A 24,763-nucleotide genomic window follows, 5' to 3' on the forward strand; every position below is an offset into this window, starting at 1 on the left:
CCTTCTCCTGGACTGGGTGGCACAGTAATGGTTGTAAATTCTCCACCAGGAGGAATGACTCCCTTTCCCTGGTTTTAGTACTACATAAATAAACAAAAGGGTTGCAGATCCTATGATACTCTACATCAGAAAGTTAATTATTGTGCATCCCCAGGGAATTACTCCCTTTCTCTGGACTAATGACTTGATCCTTCTTATGGGTTCAGTTGCCAGGAGAATTCCCTTCTACTGGTCTTCTCAGGCTTTGATCTCACAGTTCCTAACATGTGGAATGACTCCCTTTCCTGGGCTGTGTTCACAGCTCACAACACCAGGGGAAATTCTCCCTTCCAGTGGCCTTTCTCACAAAGCAAAGATCCAATTGTTATTTTTTTATTATTATTATTTTTTATGCAGCTGTTTGGCTTAATTATAAACTTTTCACCATACAAAAAGATCCAACGTACAACAATATACATTAATATCTAATTTCACCATAACGCATCTAAAAAATCACAAGATAAAATTACATACACAATTTCATCTTGGCATACAGTGATTTATTTTCCCCCCTTTTGATAATGATATATTTTCAATGCTGTTTCTCCCTGTATTGTCAATATCCCTTTACAATTCACAATCCCATGTATAGTGCACCTGGGTAATAATCCTAATCCATTCCTTCAAACACATCAGCCAAAACTTGGATCATAGCTAAAACATTTTCAGTCTGTCCCCCTTAAAAAAAAATGAACCACCAATCGTCTAGGGTATTAGATGACATTTTTCCCAAAATCTTGCCCAGGTGTAATGTTCTTTCTTGTCAACCCTGAGCAAGTAAGCAATAGATGACGCAATGTTTCCCTAGAACCTTCTATTTTACAATGTCTACAATTCAAGCCCCCTCCCTTGCACTGCTTCCTAGTAATTTAAATATCCTTTATTGGATACAAATTCATACTAAAACGCAAAAACTGAAGTCTATAAAAACCACAGGGGAACAAGCTGAGATATTTTGGAAAAGTAGTATAAGCTCTATTCCCCACTACAAGGTCTTGGTAGCACTTAAGTTGTGATCTCTGGGTCTTTGTTTCAACCCAATCATTTCTCCACAGTTTAGTTTTAACTGCAGTAGGGTTTGTGCACAACAAGTCCTCTGAGGTCACCAATTCTGCTAATATTCTTTGGCAGGCTGTTTTCCATCTCCTTAATATCAGCTCACTGCAGTTAACAAGGGTCTCCTCGAGGATCGCGAAAGCCCTTACTGGCGATTTAACTACAAACTTCCTATACAGTGAAAGCGATTTCAGACAACTATGGCATATAGCGATATAATGCCTAGTTCCTATCTTATAGCGTGCATGGAAGTCCCTCGCAGAAGATGCAAGATCCTCCTCCAAAATAAACCTTCAAGCTTAGTCCACACATAATGGGCTGTTGATAAGAAGACCTCTGCCCCACAAGACAAAATCACCACTACTTTCCTCTTATAGAAAGTCACTACTGGCTCTACTGAGAGTTGACAAAACTTTTTCATTATAATTGAGCCTTGAGCAGTCACATTTTTAGTTTTAGCCCGAATTGCGCCACCCTAGATGCATCATTCACATTTTTGTTTATGAACATGCCCCCACTAATACACTAGGTCATCGGTTTAGCCCTCATTCCAACAGCCCGATATGCAACCAAAATCTTTGTTTTCCATGAAGCCGACATGCAACCAAAATCTTTGATTTCCATGAAGCCGGGATCAACCTTACTCTAACAATCTCTGAAAATAAGACCATGAGGAATTCTACACTTTCTTTTATCTCAGTTTTCAACATTATGTCAGTTAGCCCATATGGGCCAGGAGCCCTCAAATTACTAGCGCTCTATCAATTCAAATAAGGCTTTTCTATCAAATCAGAGATTCCAATCAACAGACCCACTATCTTTATAGAGGTTGTTACTGTCAGTTGGAATGGCAAACAAACTTGAATAGTGGCTCACCCACGTTTCTTCAGAGACCGCGTTTAGGAGCAGAGCTTATTTTGGCGTACCCGTGCAGTTCAATAATTCCCAGATTTCACCAAGATTTTTTACTGCAAATGTTCACCAACATAGTTTGAGCATTTTTTAACAAGAGTGTCTTCTTGTATGCTTTATCCCTGTTTCTATTTTTTAATCTTCTCCTTTTCGAGGGTATTAACTCTCCAGGACCCCTTATTCATTTGATTTTTGTAAATCGGTTTGAAGCCTCCTTTTTTCATTAACATTAGCAAAGTTCTAAGAGTGTTTATGCAGAAACTCTTTACGGTTCCCACACTGGCCGGCTTACAAAATCTGTTAGGAATATTGGGTAGTCTATGGAACGAGAATTACTAATGCTCAACTGGTTTAAATTGGTTCCCATAATTGTTTTGTTGTAGCTTCACTATGTTTTGTGCAGTCATTCTCACACGGTTTCGCACTTGAGAAAGGTTAAGCTTGTCTCTGTAAGCTGCTTTCGGAAGCACGTTGTTAATAGACCAAGTCATTTGCAAAATATTGTGGTCCTGAATCTGGTTACTAAAGACAGAAAGTTGCCACTAACAAAAATGTAATCTGGAACTGCAGAGCTATCTTCTGATTTCCATGTTGGACTTCCTGCGATGTCCCCCCTCTATTTGCCCGTTCAAACATATGCAAGTTCCTGTTGGTGACTTCCTCCATCCATACCTTTTTCCTCGCATACAAAACCTTAAATCTAACATGCCCCAGGTCTGTTAATTTACCTGTATCCTGTAATCCAGGCAAATTGTAGTCACCACAGATTATAATGTTGAAAAGAGGCAATTATTCAGAGCAATCATTTAACTTGTGGGTAAAGGAGTCCATCAAATCTTGATCATTTATAACTTTAGTGTTCCGGTATAAATTGCATAAAACGTACCATTAAGGAACGCCTGATACTTCAGATAATCTACGAATTACCAATATTTGAACAAAAGGGATTAGGATGTTTTACCTCCACTACTTCCATATCTAAACTGTTCTTCAAACCTCTCAAAAGACCTGAGGAGAGTCGACCCCTATTGTTCATGAAAATAGACTAGCCATAAAAATGCAAAATAAATAAGTATTGGCATTGTCAAAAGCCATGTCTCTTTCAAGCACAAGATAGCAAAAGACTCAAACCGAAGTTCACCCCTAGCAAAGAGACGCTGTGAGCCTCGACAATTCCATGATGCAACATTGCGCTATTTTGCACGGATCCCATTCAGTTTATGATATGATATGATGTGACATTTATAACGCGCCTATACACAAGTGTTTCAAGGCGCGACAAGGCAAGGGAGCGGGAACAGAGGGAAGACAGACAACAATCTTACTAGGCCAGGTGTCAATCAGATCGTGCAAGTGCAAGGGAAGGGGGAAAAGAAAAGTGCGGGGGGTGGGAGTGCAGTACATGGGATAATACAATAATAACGTAAAATAAATAAAGAACGGCCATCTGGTGGCAAGTGCAGGGTGAGTGCAGACATAAGTGCTGGTTTGGGGACTGTAGGGATACAGAAAACGGTCCCCAGGAGCTGGGGTTGCCAGGAAGGCAGCACAAGCGTGCAACTGGCAGGGCTTGGGCCCGAGATCAGATGGGTGGCCAGGTAACCCGTGCAGTCTCAGTATCAGCCAGGACTTCAGCAGGGGAGAGGGGGAGAGAAAGCAGAAGCAATGAGGAAGGTTTTTAGGTGCTTCCGGAACCGAAGATGGTCTCCTCAAGTTTCGGGGAGGCGGGGAAGCTGTTCCAGAGGAAGGCCCCAGCCGAAGAGCGAGATCTACCGCCAACTCGTTGCTTGGAGAAGCGACTGACCCTGAGGGAGTTGGAGGCGGATGAGCGAAGAGCTCGAGAGGGATGATATTTAGGAAGAGAGTTGAAGGTATTGAGGCCCAAGGCCCCAGAAGGCCTTGTGGACGATGCAGAGGGTTTTGCACTTAATCCTCCCAGCCGCTGGGAGCCAGTGCAGAGATTTCAGTCCTGGAGAGATACGATCCCTGGGCTTGAGGCCAAGGACAAGCCTCACAGTCCTGTTCTGGATGAGTTGCAGAGGGCGTACAGTAGTCTTGCAATAGTCCAGCCTGGAGAAAACCAGAGCTCTGGAGACAGTGAGCTTCTGGGGGAAGGAGAGGAAAGTAAGAATACCTCTGAGGAGGTGCAGCTGGTAGTGTGACTTCTTAGAGACGTCAGAGATGTGAGGGGAGAAAGAGAGTGTGGAGTCAAAGATGACCTCCAGGTTCTTAGCCTTGCAGGTGGGAGCAGGAAGAGGGCCAACAGAGGCCGGCCAGAGAGCTACAGGAAAGGAGGGAGTGGTGTGCCGATGAGGAGAATCTGTCTTACTGGCATTAAGGCAGAGGTCATTGGCGGCACACCACTCCTGGATAGCAGACACACATTCAGAGATGAGGGACGGGGAAGAGGTGGCCGAAGGTAGCCTGAAAATGAGCTGTCATCATCCGCAAGTGTCATCCGCATAGCACTGAAAGTTGGGGCAGAGAGCGGCAATGCGGTGGGCAAGGAGTGCCTGGCATTGGTTGAACAGCCAGGGAGAGAGGTTAGACCCCTGGGGGACACCACAGGTACAGAAAAAGATAGCAGAGAGGGAAGACCCAAGTTGGACCAGGGAGGATCGGTCAGAGAGGAAGGAAGTCGGCCACCCCAGAGCCTGACCGGTGATACCTAGGTTATCACGGAGACACTTTAGCAGGATAGGATCGGGGTTGGCTCTAGGTGTGGAAGCAGCCTATGCTAGGCTCCGCTCTTGTCCGAGTCTAATAAGTTGTTCTGGCATTGCAAGATCACAGGAGCTGTTGGGGTTTAGCCAGTACCCCAAATTGTTAAGTAGATAAAGGAAGTTTTCTCCTGGCTATCTTGCTTCAGTGGTTGAAATAATCTTTCTAACACTGTAGTTAGTGCAATATAAGTTTCACTTTTATTAGTGATAGTGTTGGATTGTTTCTCACATTACATTGATAAGCGTCATATACACTTGAAGGCAATTGTGTGCCTTGTTTGTCAGCCGACACGTGTTTCGACCCGAAAGGGTCTTTATCAAGGCTGGAGAATATTCAAAAATGATGTGGTTCGTGACATTTGTGACAAAGGTTATATAGGTGCATGAATAGTGGTGTTTGAGTGAAGTGAATTGGTGGTGGCATGTTATTCAAGGTTACATGGTACATACATTTGATGTAATGAGGTAATCATTCAAGGTAGGAGGAAAGAGGAGAGAGAACAGAACAAAGTTAGCAAGGAAGTGGTTGGGGGTAGTAGGGAAAGTTGGGAGTGTGCGAGGATTAGAGCCTCTTACCTATTGTCAAAGTTCTTGAGCCCTTTGTGGAGTCCTGGTTCTGGTATGGGTGCTGTCCTGTGGGCAGGCGTGGCTCCTATTGGGCCCTGAAATGCAAGTGAAATATTGTTAGGGAGCATGATTAGCCTGGGGGAGAACCCATGTTCTGGTGGTGCTGGTCCCCTTGGAGTAGTGAGGCGGTGGCAGGTCCTCAATGATTGAGGTCTGGATGGGTCGTGCACGGCAAGCATTGCCCTGTGGAGGCTGGTGTGGGGTGCGGTTGCTTCTTATTCATGAGGGCGTTTGGAAAACTATGCCCTGGCCCAATGTGTAAGGGTGGGAGATCCCAGGTTGCTGGGGATGTTAGTCCCCCTTGGAGGAGTGACGCTGTGGCGCTGTCAAGGGGTGACGGGGTCCGGCTGGGTTGTGCGCGGCATGGAATTCCAGGTGATTGCGTGGCCGGCTGTGTTGGGTGGTCACGGGGTGAGCAGGTGGGAGTATGCCCGATGAGGAATATAGTGGTTGGGGCTCTGCAGCCTTGAATAATGTGCCACCACCAATTCACTTCACTCAAACACCATGCACCTATATAACCTATGTCACAAATGTCACGAACCACATGATTTTTTAATATTCTCCAGCCTTGATAAAGACCCTTCGGATCGAAACACGTGTCGGCTGACAAACAAGGCGCACAATTGCCTTCAAGTGTACATGACGCTTATCAATGTAATGTGGGAAACAATCCAACACTATCACTAATAAAAGCGAAACTTGTATCGCACTAACTACAGTGTTAGAAATATTATTTCAACCACTGAAGCAAGATAGCCAGGAGAAAACTTCCTTTATCTACTTTAGCAGGATGGCATGGTTGACAGTGTCAAAGGCAGAAGAGAGATCAAGCAAGATGAGGACACAGGGGGTGTTAGAGTCAAAGTTTGAGAGCAGGTCTTCATGGATGTTCAGGAGAGCAGTTTCCGTGCTTCTGGCAGCTCTGAAGCCAGACTGATGGTCATGAAGACAACCAACACATCCAGTGTGGAGATTAAGCTAGGACATGGCCAGTTGCTCCAGGAGCTTGCCCAGGAAGGGAGTGATGGAGATTGGGCGATAGTTGGCCGGGCAGGAGGGATCAGCAGAGGGTTTCTTAAGAAGAGGGGGCACAAGGGAGTGCTTCAGTGGGGATGGGAAGACTCCAGTGGCGAAGGAGTGGTTGCAGAAGGCATCCAGGGCAGGAGCCAGGGTGTCAATGTGGTCCTTGATGATTTTGGAGGAATAGGGGTAAACCTGTTTTGAACAGACTTTCATAAATCGGACTTGTCTAGAAACCTCATCTGTGGAGAAAAGGGGAAAGGCAGAGAAGGAGGGGGGAGGGGTGACTGCAGAAGGGCCAGAGGAAGAGCAGGGAGCATAGGGAAGGAGGTTAGAGGAGGAGAGTGAGGACAGGATGTCCTGAGTTTTAGAGATGAAGTGAGAAGCCTGTGCCGTGCAGGGGGCCTGGGCAGGGACAGGAGAGGTAGAGACTGCGGCAGGATCGGCCAGTTCCTTGCAGCTTTTAAAGAGTTCAGCCGAATTATTAGATGCCGCCGAGACACGGGCTTGGATATGAGCTCTCTTCTTGGTGAGGACAGAGAGCCGGTATTGCCTTTGGAGCAGGCGGCAGGCCAGTTTGTCAGAGGATGTACAAGAAGCACGCCATTTCCTCTCAGCCACCCTGCACTTGCATTTAAGGGTAACAAGGTCTGAGTCATACCAGGAATTGCCCTTGGCTTTGGGCTTCAGGCGGATCCTCGTGACAGGGGCAAGGATATCAAGAGTATTAAATATAGCAGAGGTGTGGGTGGAAAGGGCTATGTCAGGGTGAGAATCAGCCAAAGGTGATTTGGGGGCGGGAGGGGTGAGAAAGTGGCTGCGAAAGCCTCAACTGATACACGCTTCATGGGTTGGATGACCGAGAAGGTGGGTGGCAGTGATGGAAGTGGCTTGGCCTGTGGGGTAGAGGGTGAGATGGGAGGAAAGGAGAAAGTGATCACCCTTCCTTCCTATCGAGAACCAAAGCCTCAGACAACCATGCCCAGGATCCCTTCTCTTCCTGCAGGTGACTTTCACCCTCCTTACACTCTGTTCTCCGTGCACCCTCCAGACCTCCTACAGTTATTTTGTAAGATGGTCTTATGTTCCCTCGCCTAAGAGCGACCACCCCAGCTCCACTCTTCCTAGATGTTTCCACTTCTCTAGCCGGTGACAGATTGTGTTCCTTTTTCCTTTTTCTGTATAGATATTCAAATAGGCACACTCCCCCTTCGCTTTCAAGTCTAGCTCACTCAGATCAAACCCCAATGGAAGTAACCCCTGATGCCTCTTCCAAGAGCATTGATTTCACTAAATTAGAAGCCATGCGCAATTTCACTCTGTCCAAACAGGCTTCATTTTGGAACCCTACAAGTTTAATGCCGCCTTGTATTGTTTGGTCGTAGCTTCGGCACATTGTGCAGGTGTCGCAGAGCATTGCTCCTGTTCAGAAACAGACCTTTGGTGCTTTCTTTTCTTTTAAAAAACTTTATTTATACAGCTCGAGATCACAAGAGATACAGGCAGCTGGCCGCCAGGGCCCAGTAACAACGAATAGACATGAAACAGAAAAAAAAACGCCCCAAACCCCACTTGGGCTACATCATTACGCTACATTACAATATATACAAGCATTCGCTGTCATTTAAACCTAGAACAAAGATGAACCCCCATCAACTGGACGCATAAGGTCAATCCTCAGCAAGTGCGGGAGGGGAAGAGCCACGGGAGGCAGTAACAGATTCTATCTCAGAAGCGGACATGAAGGAGCGGAACCTTAACCAAATATTTCTGGGTCTGGAATGAGTCGGTTGTTGGATCGACCAGGCCTCCTCTGTGTCAGAGGCTCAGGTCACTGCCCTCAACCACTTGCCATGGGAGGGTGTCCCGGGTCACAATCAGCATTGTAGAATGCAACGAACCGCAAGCAACATACAGAGACCAGCTAATTTTTTGGAGTCCCGGCTCAGCTCTGGGAAATCATGGAAAAGACACCCCAGCGCGGAGGGGGAGATCGTGTAGTCCCAAATAGAGGTTACCGTAGCACATACCTCCCTCCAATATTGCACCAGTTCAGGACAGGACTAGATCATGTGTAGGTATGAGGCATTGTCAGTTCTGCATCTGGGACAACTGGGGGGATAGTCTCTGGACATGCGGTGTAACCTGAGTGGAGTGAGATGTTATCTATGGAGGACTTTAAACTGGATTAGTTTGAAACGAGAGTTGAGGGACACATTATGAATATGTGCACACATGCGTTTCCAGCGATCATCAGTCATGTCCACACCCAAGTCCTCTGCCCACTTGCGTTTCAACTTGGCAAACTGGTGAGTAGTGTTAGTCTGCACCAAGGAATAAAGTCTGGATACCTTTCCCTTAAAAGTATCGAAGCTGCACAACTCGGCGACAATAGGGTCGTCAGGAGGTATAGCGGGGAATTCGGAGTATCTACCTTTAAGGAACTTGCGAAGAGACAGGTACTGCAGCCATGCGAGGGTCTATGTTTAAGGATGCGAGGAAGATCGGACCACTCAGTGAAGTTCCCATTCTCAAAAACGTTTTGGATAGCCCTGTAACCCATTTCAGCCCAACGCTGGGCTGTGGTCATAGATACGTATGGGACCCCTGGAAGAAAGTTCCAAAGAGGTAATTTGCTATGAAAGAGATGGGGTGTACCCTGCAGCTTCCAAATTTTCTTGAGGGCGAGGGAAGTGCTAGCGACAGGGTTCAGTGACGCCACCGCTGGGGCAAGGATCAAGGTGCAGATATCACGGTCGCTGACCGCCAATCTCTCGAGACGCACATGAGGAGGAGGATCAGAAATGTTAAACCAATAGGAGGCGAATGGAGCCTGCTCCGCCAGCCAGTACTTGTAGAAATCCGGAGCACCAAAGCCTCCGCCCTCCATGGGGGTGGTCAGAGTAGTGAGTTTTAGGCGAACTGCTCCTGAATGCCACAGGAAGGTATTGGTCATACGAGTTAATGCCCGAAAGAATCCGACACTCGGCCACATAGGTAGATTTATAAATTTACATAGTAATTGGGGGAAGCAAAACCATTTTAAGGATCGCAATCCGGCCAGCCAGGGAGTTGGGAGTCTGGACCAGCCGGGAATCTTGGCGGAGAGTTTCGTGAGATACCTTTGATAGTTCGGTTCGAACAGTGTCTCAGGATGCCGAGTTACCTCTATGCCTAAGTAGGTAATGCTAGTTTGGGACCAAGTGAACCCCATCAGGTCAGGGGAAGGGGCTGTGCATTCGGACAGCGGAAAAAGGATAGATTTTGACCGATTCAACTTTAGGCCGGACACTTGCCTGAAAAGGACCACATCCTCCAGTATCGGGGCCAGATTGGTGGAGGGGGCCCGAACATACAGAAGGGCATCATCCGCGTTCAGGGAAATATCAGCCTTGCCCGCGGTCCTCAGCCCTCTGTGCGCATGGCATTGGCAAATCCTATCGGCAAATGGCTCTATGGCTATAGCAAATATCAGGGGAGAGAAAGGGCATCCCTGACGAGTACCCCTAGCAATACGGAACGGGGAGGGGGGGACATCTGTCCTCTGTGCGGACTCTGGCCACCGGGTTGGAGTAGAGCAACTGAACCCACAAGCGGAATGAATGACCGAATTTGCACTTATCGAGGACCCGCCACAGATATCTCCAAGAGACGGAATCAAAAGCTTTTTGCATGTCCAAGGAGGCAGCTACCGCCTGGACATTCCGATCAATCCTATTGATGACATTAAACAATCGCCTCAGATTCAGGGAGGTGGAGCGTCCTGGGATGAACCCAGATTGATCTGGGTGAACGATATGCTGCATGAGGGGGGCCAGACGCATGGCCAGCAGCTTAGCAAAGATCTTTACATCGCAATTAATCAATGATAATGGACGGCATGAGCCGCATTGGGTGGGGGACTTGCGTGACTTTAAAAGGACCGTTATTATAGCCTCCCAGAGGGAGGGAGGGAGGCTACCCACCTCACATGCCTCATTCCATAGGGCCAATAAGTGTGGAATGAGGAGTGACTTGAAGTGCTTATAAAATTCCACTGGTAGGCCATCTGACCCCGGCGCTTTGCCGGATGACAAGGAGTCGATGGCACCCGAAAGGTCCCTATCAGACAACTGCCACTCCAGTGAGGCACACCCTCGAGTGAAAGAATCGAGAGAGGTAGATCTAAGAAAGCATCGATGACCGAAATAGGGACATCCTCCTCTTCCGAGTAAAGGGTTTCGTAAAAAATTCGGAACTCAGAGTTAATATCTCGAGGAAGTGTGGCCAAGGTACTGTCTGCTCTTTCAATAGCGGGAATGCTGGGAGCGCAGAGTTCACGATGAAGCAGCCTAGTCAGCACGCGACCCGGCCGTTCACCCTCCCCGTACCTCCTTGCAGCCTGCGGCCCATCAAGAAACTTCACCTCTCGAACATATCCAGCTCCGTACCCAAGGATGCCAAAACCTCGGGGGCCTGGTGAAGTGAGTATTGAGATTCCAGGATGGGTTGATTCACTACTCCGAATCTCCCGATGAATAGTTTTCAGCATACCACACTCCTTAGAGATAGAGACACCCCTGATATAGGCCTTGAATGATTCCCACAGTGTACAATAGGCCAGTACTGAGTCAGTATTAATTTCAAAGAACTCCTCGATGGTAGTCTCTAGTTCAGAGGCAAAGGATGGGCCCAATAGGGAGTGCGGTTTCAATTTCCATCTATGAGGTTTTTCATAATCCGGACCCCAGTAGAAGGAAATTGTCACAGGTGAATGGTCGGAGAGGGTCCTAGGGAGGATTGACTGCCGGGAGATGCTTCTTATTATTATTTCCGATACCAGCCACCTATCGATCCTAGAATCTGAGTCATGAACCGAAGAGTAGTAAGTGTATGTTCGGGAGTCAGGGTGTAAAAGACGCCAAGCGTCCACAATGGCCAGTCGGGGAAGAGAGGACAGTATGGTATAAGCTGCTTTGGTGAGTTGACGAGGCCGCAAACTCGACCGATACAGGTCCACATCAAAAATTGTATTAAAATCTCCCCCCCCATATAATGGGCACCATAGGGAAGCTAGCTAGGACAGTGGCCAGGTGAAGATAAGTCATGGTCGTCAACATTAGGACTGTAGATATTCAAAAGTACCAGGTCTTTATTTTGCAGTACCCCATGAAGGAGCACAAACCCGCCCAATGGGTCTATCTGCGAGGATTTACAAATGAATTTGAGGCTTCTGTGCACAAGAGTCATAAACCCCGACATTGAGTGGAATAACTGGTATAATATCTTTGAGGCCCCCAACCCCTAGCAAACCTTTCACAGTGATCCGCACATGCATGTGTCTCTTGAAGAAACAGGATTTTCACTCCGTGACTGTCGGCATATAGTTGTAACTGTCGCATTTTCTTGTGATTACCCAGACCACGTACATTCCAGCTCATAAACACCACGTTATCATCGCCATTCAGAGTGAAAACCGTGTATAAAAAGTGTTATTGAGTGGGTTAACAACTCCAAGTCTGAGGTCTGGGTTAGATTAAGAGGACCTCTCCCACAATATAACCAGTCTGGCGATGTCCCGCACCCTGCACCCTCCATGCATCTCGAGCCATTTTTAACATAACACCAACCATAACACACAGCCCGCCCCACACCCACCCACATCCCTCCCCCAATCAGAGGAATGACCACCCCATAAACATGACCCCAAATCCAAACTGGTGGCATCCACGCCTGAGGGCCTGTGAAGTGGCCTGAAGGTGATGCTCGGTCCGGGAGCAAAAAGACTGCAAAAAAGCATTGCTGGAATTAACTTTAGCTTTACACAAAAAGCTGTGGTGGAAAGAACAAACTTCGGAATACCAAAAATACCAAATTTATTGTATGCAAATGTTAACGGGGTAGAGCTCCCACTCAAATATTAAGGAGAGGTAGGGTCCCTTCCGTACCCCATCCGATCCTCACCCGAGGGGACCCGCAGAGTATGGTCAAGCTGAATTAGCCTGGGAAATGTTCATCTATAAACTTGGAGGCCTCCTCCGGGATCGTGAAGAAGACGACCTGATTAGAATGTTCAACACGCAGCTTGGCTGGGTACTGCATAGAGTATTTGACATGAAGGTCTTGCAGCCTCTTCTTAACTGTGAGAAAGGTCTTACGTTCCTGCTGCACTGCGGTTGAAAAATCGGGCTAGAGATGGATCCTGGCTGACCCCAGAAAAAGATCTCCATTGGCCCTCGCCACCCTGAGGAGGGCATGCCGATCCCTGAAATTCAAAACTCTGGCTATAATAGGGCGTGGTGGCGCTCCCGGTCTGGGCTTTGGTATTAAAGCTGGATGAGCTCTCTCTATGGCAAACTGAGGAAACAGCTTAGGTGAATCCAGAAGAGTAAGCAGGGTGCTCTCCAGGTATTCCTCCATTGGCTCTTTAATATTATCTTCAGAGACCCCGATAATGCGTAGGTGGTTCCGCCTGGAACGGGATTCGAGGTCCTCATTCTTTTTTGCTATGTCCTGCACCCGTCTGGTCAGGGAGGAAACCTCTGCTCGAAGAGTGCCCAGAGTGTCCTCCGCATCTCCAACCCTCGTTTCAATTTCTGCCAATCGGCCATCCGTTTTTTCCAATATGCGCCTTGATCGATGAGATGGAGCCATTCATATCATCGAACTTAGAATGCAGGGTTGTGAACCCCTCCCGCATGCACTCCATCATTTTCTGTAAGTCTATGGGGTCCGATGAAGACGAGGGGGTCGGTTCCAGACCCCCCTCAGATCGACCAGCCGGTGCCTTGGCGAACATAGAGCTCTGTTTTTTGGCTCCTGCGCCCTTAGTCATGGCGAGGATTCAGAACTGAGCTGCGGACGCAGGAGGGATAAAATATAAGGAATGCGTATGGGCAGGTAGGGGAGATCCACAGATACTGACCAAGAGTTAGACAAAGCTGCTCTTTGGAGGGGAGAGCGAATGAGATGTGCCTGTAATGGCCCATACCCAGAGCGTTGCCAGCAGAACCGAAGCGCTGAATATTCGGTCCCACGGATGACCAGGGACCTAAGGTGATATTGTAAATATGGAAGTGCCTGGAGGACCTTGGGTTAGAGCAGAGGAACGTAGCCAGGGCAGCCAATAGGGCCCAGGACCGAGAACCGCAGGGCACTGGTGATCTATAGGGACGACAACCAGCAAAGACGCCAACAGAGTATATGTATAGGCAGTTACCTTTATTGAGGATTCAGAGCACAGTCACCCAGCACACCGGGCCCAAGGAAGGGGTAAAAGGGACCAACCAAAGCGTCATCACTGCCCTGGAGCTCAGCAGGCAAGACCCTTGGCGTATTACTTGGTGTTGGTGTATGCGGACCGCCTTCAAGGGGAGGGGTATAACTCAAGGTGCAAACTCCTAAGCACCGGTGCGACCCTTCACCGCTGACAGACTGTAGTTCATATATTGACTGAGCCGGGCCAGAAGCATACGGGCAGCGCCGCCCGCATCCACACTGCAGGAAGTCCAGGGGAGGGAGCCCGAATCCCTGCACGCACCCCACTGAAGACTAATCAGGAGAGTCACAAACCTGAAGGGAGGCGGAGCAGAGCTGGGCCTCCCATGCGCCCCACCATGAAGCACCTCCGCTGCCACCCGATCCAAACGTCGCGAGCCCTCAGCAATGACCCGTCCGCGGGTCAGGGAACCAGCAGATCCAGGAGCATGTTGATCGGGGAGCAGGGCACCACCACCACAGCATCCAAGGTGGCCACAGCCTGCCAACAGCAGGAGACAAGGGGCTTGAAAGAAGCGGGTCGCCGGAGTGCCCGGGCCACTCCGGCGGTATCAGGATCGCGCTCGAGGCCGCAGGCAGCAAAGAGCCTCGTAGGGGGGAGCCCAGACCAAGCCCGCCCAGTCAGCCGCAGCACTCATCGGGCGTGGCGCCACGAGGGGTGGGTCCAGACCCCCACAGCCACCGGTCCCCGCGGGCCCCACTCGCCGACAGGGAGAGGGGCACCTCTGGCGCGCAGCTGCCCGCTCGCCAGACCAGCCCCGCAGCAAGTCATCAGTCTGTCACCACGGCTCTGGTGTCCTATTCAGGTCGGGATTAAAGCTAGATGAGCCCGATGACTTCAGCAGCCGATGTACAGTGCCCAGATGTGCAGTACTAGCGTTTTGCAGCAGATTCCAGATTTCAGGATGTTTCCAGCCCCGGAGCTCACCCGTTAAGCGGCCATCTTGCTCGGCACACAACAGCGCTCCTCGACCTTTGGTGCTTTCAAACAGTCTTTCCAGACGTACACAACAAATGTCATGTTCCTCAGATTTAGGGTTCAGCCTTTCTTGGACGATGAGAGGCTTTTCTATAATGCAGGCTTTTACAGGAAGTTTGTTTGAACGTATACATCAGCTTTTACACTCCTCAGTTTTAGAGTTCAGCTTGTGTTAAACGACAGGGAAAGTCTTTTTTATAACACTAGTTTTCACATTCTTTTTGTTTGAACTAGAAGCTTTAATAGTAGCCCGTTTTCTCTGTTCCATTGTTAGAAATGGCGTATTCGATTTGCACATTTCAATCGCCATTGTGATGCCAGCAGTAAGGAAGGCATGGTATCAAACAGTCAAGATATACACAAGTGATAACAGTTCAAGGGTGTTTAGTGAACTTCAGTCGGTTAGTAAAACACCCATCTAAACCTAAATCTAAGGATGGGAGCAAGCTCTGACCATCAAATAATAGTAACGCAATCCTAGTGGAGTCTGTCAAAATAAAAGGGCCTACACTAATAAACCTATTGCCAATCTTTACTTCTAAATACAAAATGATGTGGGATAACAATGTATGCAAAAGAAAAGTGTTTAAGAAAGGATATGTTAGGGTAGTTGAGCAGTTGGCGTCCCTTCCCACGTTTTCAACACTAACACTGGGCAAGGCGGCAAATGCGGGGTTCGCAGAGACTATGGCTTCTTGGCCATGAGGTAACGGTTCAACACATAGACATCAGGGCCTTCCGCCAAAGTCTCTCTCGCAATGACAGTCTCTTATTGAAGAGGGTGTGATGCAGCAAACAAAACACAAAAGTTCCTTTCCTTTGTCAGGGTTTCACTTTCACAAGTTCAAGACTGGTCTCCTTCCTTTGAGTTCGGACCACGGGTCCCCCTCGACTGAGCTCAAACTCCTTTTCCACAATTTTCACAACTCGCTCTCCCTCGTTCAGGCTCAGATCCCCTTTTGATACCACAAACTAAGACTTTCGAATGTGCCATGGGTTTTGCTTGAACCGTCGCAGGACCACTTTGATTTGCTTCACACAAGTTACACTTCACATCGATCTTCTGCTTTCGTTTCCTTTTGTAAGGATACTGTACAGAGACCTTCGACTGAGCACATTCATAGTGCCGAACCACTCTGTCAACGGTATTACATCTTTTCTTCTAATGTTCAAATATTCACCAGCAAATTAACTTCACTAGTGTCTTTCATCACATGCGTTTAAAAATGTTCGTTCCAGTGCTCATTTTACAATGTTGCTGCTTGCAACCTTGACTTCAACACAAACCGGTCTGGCATTGGTCTCCCCAACTCACCGGGTGTGTTGTTCTCTTTGGCTTCTTTGTTCTTGGAGCCAAGGACGATACCACAGTGCCTGCTGCTCCTCACCGCCTTGGTCAGTTAGGCGGGAGGACCCTCGGTTTCGCTGACACACAATGCAGGATTCTTCAGCCTTGTTTCCCTGTTTTACATTTTCTGTCTTGAAGGTTTATTGAAAGTAACGGCTTCCTGTCAAAAAGATCAAGGGTGTTGCCCCTCTCACGAACCTCTTGTGCCTGGCTGTCATTCTCCACTTGTTCAGCTGCCAACTCAAAACTGCTGGACCTTTGTATGTTTTGCCTCTCTCGGAGTGTGCTCTCGTGCTCCGCCTTTTATCCGTGTGTGACGTGTAATGGAAGTCAGGTGTGAGTGATTGTTGATAATTGCCTGACCATAGTATTGGGACATGCCACGGCTCGGGTGTGAGCCTGTTTTCTCCCAGAGCGGGCTGTCAGTGTAAAAGTGTTTGTGCAGGAAAAGGGGGTGGGAGTTGAGTTTCTAAATATCCCATCGGGTAGGATGGGGATAAAAGTGTTATAGGGAAGAGAGGGATACTGCGTCTCACTATCTGGTGTCCCAAGCCCACCAAAGGACCCCTCACCCATGTGATCCTCCCGCACTGGTCCACCCCGAGCGTCTGGATACAAAGTTGATGGCCGTGCCCTGGCCTCCTGCAAGAGATCCGCGAGGACTAGCGGGTGAGACAGATTCTGGTTTCTCACACAGCGTATAAAGGTCTTGTAACTTCCAGCCAACTTTGACTTGGTCTTTGAGCCAATGGAGTAGGCTTAGTTACATCATCAACACTGTAGCTAGATGCATCCTGAGTGGCCACTTTTCTATACGTTTCCCCTCTCCTCAGATACACAGCTTGGTCCTCCTCAACGGAGTAGGTCGATATGTTCATCAGAAGTTTTATGGATGCCACTGGGGAGTCTTTGCCCTGTGGCTCATCCTCAGAGATGGAATTAGAAGCGCCTCTCACTCATCTCCACTTCTCGGACCTCAGATTCCAGCACTTCAGAATCCTTCTTTTTAGTAATTGCCACTTCCTTCAGGCTCAACAGGATTTTTAAATTTCTTAAACGTTTTCTAGAAAGATTTCATTTTCTTCCCATTGCTCATATTTTTAGGTTTTTTAGGTTGTTGCTGGGTTTGCTTCGGGCCTTGGTTCTTCATGATTTCTTCCTTATAAAAATAGGGTAATGAGTAACAATCGATACGTTGCTCAGGAGAGGGGGGTTGCTTATAAGCCTGCTTCCGCGACCCTTGTAGGTACTACCAAAGTGGCTCCTTGTTATCCATTGTTATGTTATCCATTTTGTACCAAAAGTACAGCGCAACTGACACCTAAAGGCAACCTGGTGCTAAAAGACTTAACAAGGCACTGTGATCGAGCAGAGAAATCAGAAGAGTAAAGTTTTCAAAGCCCTTCTGAATTGCAGGTGGGCAGCCATAGAGCGAAGCGCAATGGGCAAGGCGTTCCACAACTTGGCAGCCCTCACAGAGAATGAGCAAGCGCTATTTCGGACAAGGCGAAATCTAGGCACAGCAATGAGAAAGTGATCCGTAGATCGCAACAATCGGCCAGGGGCATAAGGCCTTAAGCTGCAAATACTCAGGTCCCGTCGCATGGAAGGCCCTGTGTACAAGACACAGATTTAAAGTGCACACGTTTGACCACTGGCAGCCAATGTAGAGCACTCAGAACCGGGGAGATGTGATCCCTAAAAGAGGAACCGGTAGCAAGCCGGCCAGCCAAATTCTGCAAAATTTGAAGACGTTGTTCCAAATAATCAGGTTGCGCAAGATATAAAGAGTTGCAATAATCGATCTGACTAAGGACTAAGGCTGCAACCACTGGTGTGCGAAGATAAGGGATATACTGCAATACCTTTCTAAGAATCTTCAGCTGAAAATGACCAGCCTGACAGACTGAGCTGATCTGAGAGGACATAGAAAGAGAGGCAGAAAGTTTAACACACGATTCTTAACAACAGGGACAGCAACAGGGAAAGAGCCAAAGGAAGAAGGCCACAGAGATGGAGTCCAAGGGGAAGTGACAGAAGCAGAACCAACAACCAAGACCTCAGTCTTCTCCCCATTCAATTTAAGCTAACTGTCGCCCATCCAGCTCCCCACGACATGCAGGCACTCTCTCAGCTGAGTGGCATGGACAAGATGCAGAAGGTCCAGCCGAACTAAAATCTGAGTATCATCAGCGTAAAACGGGCATCTGAAGCCATGGGAGCGGATAAGAGCAACCAGAGGTTTGATGTAACTATTGAACAGGGTGGGTGAAAGAACGGAATCCAGAGCAACCCCACACACTAGCGCATAAACAGCAGAGAGAAAAGGCTGCAGAGATAACAACTTCGAGCGATCAGAAAGAAAAGAATGAAATCATGAAAGAAGAGGACCCAGAGACTCCAGCAGCAGAAAGATGGCTGATCAGGATGGAGTGGGCAACAGTATCAAATGCGGCAGAAAGATCCAGCAGGATCAGTGCCGCCACTCCACACTGATCCGAAATCAGCTACAAATTATCCAGCACCGAAACCAGAACAGGCTCGGTACCTCAACCAGGTCTAAACCCAGACTGTAAGACATCAAACAAATGTATTTTCACAAAATCTTCCAAGCAAAGGAGCAACCAGTGATTCCAGCAGCTTCATAAAAAACAGAAGAAGCGATATCGGTGGCACGTTTAAGCTCGGGAAGGATGGCTCCTGTAAAACAAGAGTGATTAATAGCAATCATAACATTAGAGATAATGAGAGGCAAAATCACTTTCACTATTCTCAGATGCATGGCACCAGTAGGTGAGGCAGATTTAATTCTCTCTGCACCGCCGAAATAATTTGATCGGCAGAAAAGGAAGGAACAGAGTTCCAGCGAATGCCGGACGCAAGCAGAGGCCCAGACACCTGGGCATCAGCAGATGACTGGGAGGGAACCACAGTACTGGGGTTCTGAAAACATGAAATATGATCACAAATATAAGCTACTTTACAAACAAAGTTAGCAAGTGAGTCACAAAGCTTTTGGGAAGGAGGAGTGGATCAGCAGGGGATGCCTTAGCAGGCAATGAACTGACAAACGTAAACAATTCTTTGGGCTGATTAATGGAGTTCTCAATTTGAGAGGTAAAAACTTTTTTTGGCCTGTTTTATGGCAAGATGATAACTAGAAGTAATTGCACAGAATACAGCCCTATCACCAGCGGAATAAGAAGAGCAACATTTCTGTTTGGCTTGCCTGCTTTTAAGACAAAGAAGTTTAAGATTGTCATTAAACCAGGACTCAGAAGGCCGACCATGTACTCGAATACTTATAGGAGGAGCCAGTAAGTCAGCCACAGTAGTAAATATCTTGGAAAGAGAACAAAGATCCAGGCAAGGAGCAGCAAGACAACGCTCATTGATTTGGGCCGCAAGGAGAGAATGATCAACCAAGCGCCAGTTTCGCTTCCATACTTTCTGATTGCAGGATGTAGGTGCACAATCAATGAAATTATAAGCAAAAGGAATAACTAAGTAATCAGACCAGGTGATCATATGGGCAGTAGAGACTGCAACCGTATCATGCTTAGCAAATAGCAGATGCAGGCGATTGCCCACGATATGAGTGGACTCAGTAACAAGTTGCACCAATGATAAATCGTCCATAGCAACAATAAACTTGGCAGCAGCACTGTCAGAAGGGTTGTTACACCTATAGTTAAAATTACCAGCAACAATCAAATTAGTATATTGAAGCTGCACTGAAGCCACAAGGTCAGCAAAGGTTTCAGTGAAAGTGGGATCAGATACCGGGGGGCAATAAACAATAAGAACATGAAGAGGCCTAGAGGCGGAAAGAGCCATGCGCACCAGAAGTGCCTCTATTTTGCATTTTACTGACAAAGGGATCTCAGTAGATACAAATCTAGTGTTGAAAATAAAAGCAACGCCGCCACCGGGGCAACTGGATACCCGATCAGTCCTCAATATATTATAGCTGTCAGGAAGCATAGCCAACACCACCGGCCCCGATGAGGCGAATAGCCAGGTTTCAGTGACCAGCAAACAATCTGGCTTAAAGTCCGACAGGAGATCAAAGCAGCCCGCAGCATGAGCCACTAAAGACCTAGCATTGCAAAGCAGGCAATTCAGCTGATGAGGGTTGGGCACTAGCCCCACTGCAATGTCAGCCAAATTCGATGCGAAACCAGGAGGCCAGAAACTATCAGAGGGGACCAAAGCATTAAGCTCCTTGTGTTTCATATGACAGAAGGTCAGTGTTCAAGCTACTATTTGGCATTACAGGTTTCTTTGACAACCCCTCCACAACGTGTCCTGACATCTTTAGAGATTTCAGGTTAGCTTCTCTCCGCTGTTCGACATTGCTTCTGTCTCCTTATAGATTTCCTCTGGCTCGTTTCATAGTTTTTCCTTACTATTATGTTCCTGGATTAAAGGTTCAAACCGTTTTTTTGGTGTTAACAAAGAGTGCTCTAAAGTCTTGTCCTGGTCGCCTTTCTGTGAGATTCTGTGATGAAGCCTTCTAAGAAGATCAGCTTCAAGTAGAGCATTGCCAGCATAGTTGAGTGATCTTTTGAAGAATCTTTCAATGACTCCTATAACTTAATAAAAGGAGCCAGCGAGATGCTTAAAGCTGACATGGTAGCCACATCAGTACCACCGCTGCCATCGCTCTTCCTCGCAAGGCTATTCTGATTGCATCAACCACATCTTTTGTTCTTATTTCTTACTTGAGGAGTGGTCCTTTCATCCGAAGAATCTGAAGTGGTGGAGCTCATCTGGGGCGGTCCAACCCTGCTGCACACTGCTACCCACTAAAACTTTGGCAGGGTTCATCGATCCCAGATAGAACGGTATTGGTGGGGTGGTTGTTATCAGTACCCAAATGTGTTTTCCAGAATTTTTTCCACTTCAGCCGTTCTCTGCAGAACCAATATGGTGACCGTTTCTCAGAAATATGACTCACCTCACATTTTTTAACACTCAATCAGCGTGCATCTTTCATGTCCACAGACACCAAGCCACCCTCTGATTGGTCCAGTGGTGTCCACGGACTGTGAATCAGGAAATAAGTCTGTACACCGGACCCAGATATCACTTTTATTTTGTCCTACATTTTGCTTATGAAAATCCGCCCAGCAGTTTGGCCTGTAGGTGCAAGCACATTTTTTTTCTATTGCGTCCATTAGGATTTCCACACATTTTGGGACCCCCCCTATAACTTTGCCCCTTTGCTCCTCCCCCCAACCCCTGGAACTTCACTAAATCATATACCTTTTTGCAAAGTTTGGTGATGATTCGTCTGAGGGGGGGGTCAAAGTTATAAGACGTCCAAAAAGTGCTCTTCCTATGAGTTAAGCAGCTTAACCATAACTACATGGCTGCTACCGCAGGCCGTGTAATATATAGCCATAGGCTATGCCCCCAAGAGTCTGGCCACTGGTCACAACCACCACAATACAATTAAACCATACAACAAATATGTACAGTACACCTTCAAATAGCAAGGCTCACCTAGAACCTCCCCAATCCCACTGCCGTCCGCAGGCATGTGTCCATGTATGCGGACAAGGACAGTGACTGCGGACATGGCGGCAGAAGCACTGTTTTATTCACCTATTACAACAGCGCCATGACAACTTTACACTCCCCCACCCTTTCAAGGCACTTTCAGCCACCAAGTAACCTAAAATATGTTTTCCAGACTTTTTCCTTACCACTCTGTGCACTGACTCGGCGGCACCTGAAAACCTTTTTTGCCTATAAAACACCTCCCTATTAACTTTTTTCCACTCTTCTACCCTTTGCAGTCCCTCTTTCGGCCACAAAGTAACCCTAAATGCGATTTCCAGACCCTTTCCACACTGCGCTATCCGCGGTCAGCTGCGACTGTCCCCGGATCCAATATGGCGACCGCTTCAAATTTTCGGACGCCCCTCATGTTTTTGAACATCCAATCAGCGTGCGTCAGAGACACAAAGCCACTATCTAATTGCTCCACGGGTGTCTGCGGACACCGAATCAGGAAATGAGTCTGCGGACCGGACCCAGATATCACACTTTTTTGGAAGGCTGTCTAATATCTCCACTAGTTGTATTGCATTTGATTTATGGGGAAGTTACTTTTCGTGAGTAATAGTGAAGTGATCCTTCCTGAACTTGGTGGCTGTCTATTTTCTTGGTTGCTATTTCTCCTACCATTTTACATATTTGAAACTGTCCACCTGTATCAATACACTTGTAAAATAAATTGTTTTGTATGATGTATGTTTTTGAAAGCTTGACAGATACACATTTTAGAAACAAAAAGCAGTGATGTTCTGTGTATGTTTTACAGACAAAAATATTTCTGAAATCTCTCTGGACATACCTTTTTACCTCATTACCTGATTACGCTCATTACCTCATAGCAGAATTCAACAGTGATTTTGGTACCTTTTCTAAACAACTAGGTGTTTGAGGTTTGAATGAAAACGTACGAGAACCTTTAAAAAGAGCTCCATGGATATGTGTCCCGTGGCAATCCCCCCTTACCCAGATTGCTGTTAAATGGACAGTTAAATACACTTGGCATGATTGTGCTATCCACTGAAATGGTGCCCTGAGAAAGATCAATGAGTATTTTAGTTTGCCCAATTCCTTTGTAAATTGGTTACCTGATGGGTGTTTGTTCCTCCTCTGTAGTTGCAATGAGAAGTATAAAATCTCTTCCTTTTGTTTGTCCAGATGCCCCAGGCCTCAAAGAGTCAACAGCGAAAGATGTTGAAATATTTACAAGTAGATCAGTTCCTGTGGCAGCTAGAGCAAAACAGTCTCACAACATCATGCTAAAATCCACCCGCTGGCCATGGTGGAAGAAGCTTGGCGATGAATTCATGGATGAAGACATTTCTTCTTTCGACATTGTTAATGTGGAAAACAACCGTTTGTATATTCCTGGATATAAACCATCTCATCATTCCACCAACGTGGCTGTTCCATATCCAGCAACAGATGTAACTGGTGAAGATGGATCATTTCCTTAAAAATGTCAGAAATATTATAGCAGACTTCTAGACTGTCCTTAGAATTCACCAAAGCTCTTACCATTCTGCTCATCTCAAAAGATTAACATCTAGATTTTGATTTAGAAAGAAAATTCTCTGGTGCACTGAATAGACATTTTTTGGGGGGCACCTCCAAGAAAAATACAACTTCTACAGACAAGACTTTATAAAAGATACCTCAGATGACCATTTTGTATTACTCAATTATTAATGTGTTTCAAATCAATGTAAATGCTGTTTGAATTTGTATGTACTTACATTTTATAAGCATCAGTTATTAAAGAAAGCACAATCTAGCCTATTCATTATCAATTAATTAGCCCTTTTAATTACAGAAGTTTGTTCTGTGGCTGCTCGCCATTTTTGGAATATGTGTGTTGTATTGTGGCGTGGATTTGGCATGCAGTGTTACTTTAAACCAGTAGCACTTTTAAAACTATTTTTCCTTAAGATGTTACCATGTAGGCATTAATGTGTTTGTTTTCTACTATAGGTTCTGTTTCCTTTTGGTTGGGCTGTTTTCACTACTGTAGTCAATAGACTGCTGGAACAGTTCCTTCTTGTATCACTTTTTTTTTACTTCCTTCTTCAGAACCCCCTTTATCCAGGACATCTCAGTAGAAGCCTCTTTGTTATGCTCAGGCTGCTTAAGTTGGCCAACTCATTTTCAAGGTTAACAATAAGATACATGGAAGTTGATGGGTAATCCCGCAGTCCTGCAGATATTCCACCAGATAGATATCGCTGTCTGTATTTAAACTGAACTACAGATGGCATCAAATACTCCCAGGACAATTCCTGCAAACCCAGGAGCAAAGTGTTAGTAACAGGGTTTGGCCTATGCTTTGGCAGTATAGAAATCCCACCCAAGGACTCATACCAGTACCTGTGGTGCCATCTGGAAATTACCATAAACATTTAATACATGTGTTGATGATGACCCATTTGATCGGTACCCATATGTCAAATAAGCTGCTCAGTTGATGCTAACTTTAATGTTTTCAAAAAAACCTTTACAAAGCTTTGAGTACATATGCTTCAATAGTGAAACAAAATAAGTTGAATAAAGTCACAAACAAAACAAGTCGATATGTCCATATACAGAAAATACAATACTACACAAATTTGATCCACATAGACAAATGAGTATATCCTCATACAGACAATACAATACTTCACAATAAAACAAAAACAATTACCAGCATCTAAAAATGCAAAGTGTGCAAATTATGCAAAAAGTGCAAGTTGATGACAAGTGTTGGGAGATGTCAGTCATACAGCCATTCTAATGGCCAGGCAGTGCAATTAATATGGTACATATCAGTCGCATAAGCGTCTAGGTACAACATTTTGCAAAAGTGAAGTTCCCCATTATAATCGCAAGATAAAACCACTAAAACCACTACCAACATTTAAATATGAATGGGCATAATACTTTAAGACCAACAAGTTCTTTCATTGGGCGGCTTCATTGTAACCCTCAAGTAAGCCTCCTTAAGCTCTGATATAGCGCCTCAATCCCTGCAGGCTGTAGCGCGCTCTACAAATCCAAATAAATAAATACATATTTTTTAAAACTTCATTATTTGGTATAAAAAGTTTGCAGGAATTACAAAAGATGTGCTCAGTAGTACTTCAATTGTGTATCAACAATTCAGCTCCAATTGTCCTCAATAAATGTGCTAATGCGATAATAATTGACTTATACTCCCCGTCGTCATTCTTACCCAGAGGAGATCGTAAGAGTCAACAAATTCAA

General features: G+C 46.4%; 1 protein-coding gene across 1 annotated transcript in view; it reads left to right on the forward strand.

Moving 5' to 3' along the window:
- The window catches only part of IQCB1 (IQ motif containing B1), a 786,328-nt gene extending 763,028 nt beyond the window's left edge, over nucleotides 1-23,300 (forward strand). Inside the window, exon 14 of the mRNA XM_069616694.1 lies at nucleotides 22,685-23,300. Coding sequence (XP_069472795.1) covers nucleotides 22,685-22,983 — 299 coding nt within the window. The 3' untranslated portion in view covers nucleotides 22,984-23,300. The remainder of the gene's footprint in view (nucleotides 1-22,684) is intronic.
- The last annotated feature ends 1,463 nt before the right edge of the window (nucleotides 23,301-24,763 follow it).

This window comes from Ambystoma mexicanum, chromosome 9 (assembly GCF_040938575.1).
Source record: "Ambystoma mexicanum isolate Mex_15411 chromosome 9, UKY_AmexF1_1, whole genome shotgun sequence".
Taxonomy (NCBI): Eukaryota; Metazoa; Chordata; class Amphibia; order Caudata; family Ambystomatidae; genus Ambystoma; species Ambystoma mexicanum.